A 5414-nucleotide genomic window follows, 5' to 3' on the forward strand; every position below is an offset into this window, starting at 1 on the left:
TCACCACTGCACCTCTCCGTCCCTAATACAAACTCCCTCCCTCCCTCACGCCTGCACCTCTCACTCTTCTTCCGTCTGTCACCCATGAACCACTTTATACCCCTCTCCCCCCTGCACCGCTCACTCTCTCCTTTACCGAACCTCTCCTTCCTTCTTTCACCCCTCCACCTCTCTCTACCTCCACCTCTCCATCTCGCTGTCGCCGCGGCACATCTCCATCACTCTGTCACTGCTGCACCTCTCCATCCCCCTGTCACCACTGCACCTCCCCCTGTCATTACTGCACCTCCCCGTATCCCTGTCATCTCTGCACCTTTCCGTCCCCCTGTCAACCCTATACCTCTATGTCTCCTTGTCACCACTGCACCTGTCTGTCCCTCTGTCACCACTGCACCTCTCCGTCCCCCTGTCACCACTGCACCTCCCCCTCCCCCTGTCAACCCTATACCTCCATGTCTCCCTGTCACCACTGCACTTCTCCATCTCTCTGTCACTGCTGCACCTCTCCATCCCCCTGTCACCACTGCACCTCCCCCTGTCATCACTGCACCTCCCCGTATCCCTGTCATCTCTGCACCTCTCCGTCCCCCTGTCAACCCTATACCTCTATGTCTCCTTGTCACCACTGCACCTCTCCGTCCCCCTGTCACCACTGCACCTCTCCATCCCCCTGTCACCACTGCACCTCTCCATCCCCCTGTCACTACTGCACTTCTCCATCCCTCTGTCACTGCTGCACCTCTCTATCCCCCTGTCACCACTGCACCTCTCCGTCCCCCTGTCACCACTGCACCTCTCCATCCCCCTGTCACCACTGCACCTCTCCACCCCCCTGTTACCACTGCACTTCTCCATCCCTCTGTCACCACTGCACCTCTCCATCCCCATGTCACCACTGCACTTCTCTATCCCTCTGTCACTGCTGCACCTCCCCATCCCTCTGTCACCACTGCACCTCTCCGTACCCCTGTCACCACTGCACTTCTCCATCCCTCTGTCACTGCTGCACCTCCCCATCCCTCTGTCACCACTGCACTTCTCCATCCCTCTGTCACCACTGCACCTCTCCATTCCCCTGTCACCACTGCACCTCCCCATCCCCCTGTCACCACTGCACCTCTATGTCTCCTTGTCACCACTGCACCTCTCCATCCCCCTGTCACCACTGCACCTCTCCTTCTCCCTGTCACCACTGCACCTCTCCGTCCCTCTGTCACCACTGCACCTCTCCGTCCCCCTGTCACCACTGCACCTCTCCATCCCCCTGTCACCACTGCACCTCTCCACCTCCCTGTCACCACTGCACTTCTCCATCCCTCTGTCACTGCTGCACCTCCCCATCCCCCTGTCACCACTGCACCTCTCTGTCCCCCTGTCACCACTGCACCTTTCCATTCCCCTGTCACCACTGCACTTCTCCATCCCTCTGTCACTGCTGCACCTCCCCATCCCTCTGTCACCACTGCACCTCTCCGTACCCCTGTCACCACTGCACTTCTCCATCCCTCTGTCACTGCTGCACCTCCCCATCCCTCTGTCACCACTGCACCTTTCACTCTCTCCTTCCCTGAACTTTGTATGTTGGGGAGGACCGCTGACTCTCAACATACATTAGGTAGAACACTAAAGGTTGACACATAAAATAGATTGACAGGCCTAAGGTTGACAGAGTCGGAAAGGTCCACACAAGCATTAGGTTGACAATGAGAAGGTCGACAATTAAAAAAGTCGACATGGGAAGTTCAACAGTCAAAATGTCGCCATGAGTTTTTCACATTTTTTGTCCTGAATGTCGATAAGGTCGACATGAACACTGTCTAAGTGCATTTGGGACCTTATTCTGGTTCACACGCAGCGCTGCGAAGTTCACTGCGCTGTGTGTGAGTTTAACGCCGCCCGCTGCTCCTACAGTCACACACACACACCCCTTGGACGCTGATTTCACCCGCCCGGCTGCGATTGGATGTTTTACATTAACATTCATTCATAGCCTGGGAGGTGAGGACCAAATAATTTGATGGTCGCCGGGCACCGAATGATGTGGAACGAGCACGCAAAACTGAGGTGTAATTATCTTTGTGTGCGATCTGTACGAGGACGGCCTGCCCCCAGCAGCAAATGTAATAGATTAGTAATAAATGGCTGTTTTGGGAGAAAACACACAGGGCCAGATGCACTAAGCTTCAAAAGTGATAAAATGGAGAGTGAGAAACAAACAACCAACCAACCAACCAACCAATCAGCTCCTGCCTGACATTTTACAAACACAGTCTGTGACATGGCAGGTAGGAGCTGATTGGCTGATTGTTTATCACTCTCCATTTTATCACTTTTGAAGCTTTGGAACATTTAGAAGGTGGTGATCTTGATATTAACCTCTCCAATGTATTTTGTAAGTTTCTTTTATTAACCCTTTGAGTGCCAGTATCTCTGTGAGACATGTTCAAAATATCCACTAAAAATATCAGCGTCGCACACATTTGTTATATAAATTCAAAGAAAAAGATTTGTGTAAATAAGAGATAATTCCTACATGAGGTAAACATTACAGGTCATCAGGAATTTTCACACCTGTTTTGACAAATTTACTTGGGACTCAATAGGTAAAATTTACTAAGAATACGAATCCGAAAAAACGCATTCGTATTCTTAATATGACGGCATACGACTGGCATCGCTGTCGTGTTGCATTTATGAATTCGTATTCCGGAGGAAAATTTACTAATCAGTCATATTTGACTGATACGTATTTTCCGATGGCGTATACATTTTTTCCGATACTAATTCGCATTTTAAATATAAATTCGTATATTAAAATACAACTTCTTATTGGCAGCCTGCGATGATCCGTTAAATCCGTGCAGGCTGCAGTGTAAAAAAAAAGCAAAATAAATAAATAATTAAAAAAAAATGTCGTGGGGTCCTGTTTCTATTCCAGCCTCTGAGTAAGGACCTTGATTTGCAAGGCTTCGAATGGATGTTTGTACACACGGGCTGCGAATGGGTGTTTAACATATTGTTTAACATCCAGCCATGCGATCAAGTCTGAATCAGACTGATCAACTTTGCAAAATGTCCGACTTTTGCAAACCATTTCATGAGATTGGAAGAAAATTGTCTGTCGTTACATTCCGACCTGTATGTTGCCATAGGCACCCATTCATTTTTCTTTTTTTTTCTCTTTTGTGTAAGATCCCTGGAAAAGAAGAACATTACTCCTTTAATAATGATTAACTCATCTGAAAATCAACACAACATGACCCAAGTGTCTATAGCTACCAGCAAATCATTACCGTACGTACAGTGGACCATTATATTCCTGATAATAGTGGGGTTCTGTTTCTTCTTCTACTTTGTCGCGGTGATGCTAAACGCCTTCTTCCTGACCCCAGATCTCCAGCAGAATGCCCGCTACGTTCTGTTTATCTACATGCTCATCAATGACACATTGTATCTCGTCCTCGCCTTCCTCTTTCTTCTGGCAGCGATCTATGTAGTATATGTCCCGGTTCCACTGTGTTACGTTCTATACACTGTTTCTGCAATGACATTCAGAATAACTCCATACAACCTGGCAGCCATGGCTCTGGAGCAGTATGTCACCATATGCTACCCACTCCGACATGCCCAGCTGTGCACCTCGCAAAGGGCCAACGCTGCTTTCATCGTAATATGTTCAGCGATGACTGTTCCGTATGTGGCTGAGTTATGTGTCATGGTCTCATCCTTTACCAATATATTCAATCTCTATATTGTATGCACACAGACGATGTTGCTAGTTAATAGTATTCAAAATATTATTAGGTCCATTAATCTCTTCCTATGTTTCGGCCTGGTGGGACTTACCATCATATTTACATATGTGAAGATCATGCTGGTGGCCCTAAAAGTAAGTTCTCAGTCGTCTTCTGCCTCCAAAGCTGGGAAGACAGTCATGCTCCACGCCTTCCAGTTCCTCCTATGCATGGCGTCCTTACTGACTGTCCTGTCACTGGCATTTTCTGTTCAAGCAAATGAGCCTTTGCAATTGTTCAACTTTTTTACGTTCACTTATCTGCCAAGGTTCCTCAGTCCCATCATCTACGGGATCCGGGATGATGTGTTGAGAAAACATTTTAAGAAATCTTTAACAAAATGTTATCATTAGAAACTGTTTCCCATATTTGTATTATTAGAGTCACAGATCACCGACCAATAGCGTAATACCGGCAAAAGTCACAAGCTAGACGGCTGTGGTGAAAGTGAATCTCAATAAAATAACCAACAAATAAACCAATGTACAAATAGGACTGACCTGCATTTATGTATGTTGAAATATGTTCCACGCGGGCATTAGCAGCCACATCGCTGTGTATAACATTGTGGGCGGGATTCAGGTTCATGCATGGACAAAACCATGTGCACTGCAGGTGGGGCAGATGTAACATGTGCAGAGAGTTAGATTTGGGTAAGATTTGTACTTCAAACTGATATCTATATGGCAGTATAAAAATAAAGCAGTCAGTATTTACCCTGCACAGAAACAAAATAACTCCCCCAAATCTAACTCTCTCTGCCCATGTTACATCTGCCCTACCTGCAGTGCAGCATGATTTGTGTATTAGCAAACTAAATGTGCTTTGCGAATGAACCTGGATCCCCCCCTGTGTCTGTTTGTGTAACGGTTCTACTAGGCCATTGGTTCCCTGGGGTGCCTTGAGACCGTTTTAGGAGTGCCTCTGGTTGTGGCCCAGGACCAATTCAAATTAATTGTCGTCAATGTAATAGGCAAACCCAGTGCTGGTGTCTACAAATCATAAAACATGTGGATAAACTGAAGCAACTTTTGTCACTCACTACATAATAAAATCAAAGATCAAATACTGTACGACCTCAATTTATTTAATTAATATATTATTTTAAGAAGCTTTAGCCTATGGGTGACATGGATAAAAGTCTGATACTATAGCGTGTCGTGATTCAGAAAAGTTTGGGGACCACTGTATTAGGTAGGTATTATTCTCTGCTGATACAGTCTTAATGGCTTATTGTTCTTTATGGACTTGTGACTTATTTCCACTGTTATAAAAAGCGCATTCAACGACAACAAAATGATCAGCTTAAGGTTCCCATTCACAGGGTGTTTCTCCAGTGTGATGCGCACTCCCGCACACAGCACATCGCACAGCACAGAAAGTCTGTAAGGCCCGTGCTTTTAGCACTAGCTTGCATCGTATCTAGTACAGAAAGCATGCTGCTGTACAACATACAACGCAATCTAGTACAAAAAGTACAGAGTTCATTGCTCCATGTTTCCATGTAAACTATCAATTTTCAAATATCCTGCTTTAGGGCAATGACACCATAAAGTGTACAAAAAACAGGCACAGCTTGCCTGGACCTGATGTCACACACCCTCCCCTAAACCGCTCAGA

The 5414-nt window shown here is 46.5% G+C and overlaps 1 protein-coding gene across 1 annotated transcript; it reads left to right on the top strand.

Annotated features, from left to right (window-relative positions):
- Window positions 1–3256: 3256 nt before the first annotated feature.
- LOC146058588 (odorant receptor 131-2-like) lies at window positions 3257–4147 on the top strand. The gene has a single exon (XM_083170865.1). The coding sequence runs from the start codon at window positions 3257–3259 to the stop codon at window positions 4145–4147; it is 891 nt and encodes a 296-aa protein (XP_083026991.1).
- The last annotated feature ends 1267 nt before the right edge of the window (window positions 4148–5414 follow it).

Source organism: Crinia signifera, chromosome 2, assembly GCF_055691185.1.
Source record: "Crinia signifera chromosome 2, ASM5569118v1, whole genome shotgun sequence".
Lineage (NCBI taxonomy): Eukaryota > Metazoa > Chordata > Amphibia > Anura > Myobatrachidae > Crinia > Crinia signifera.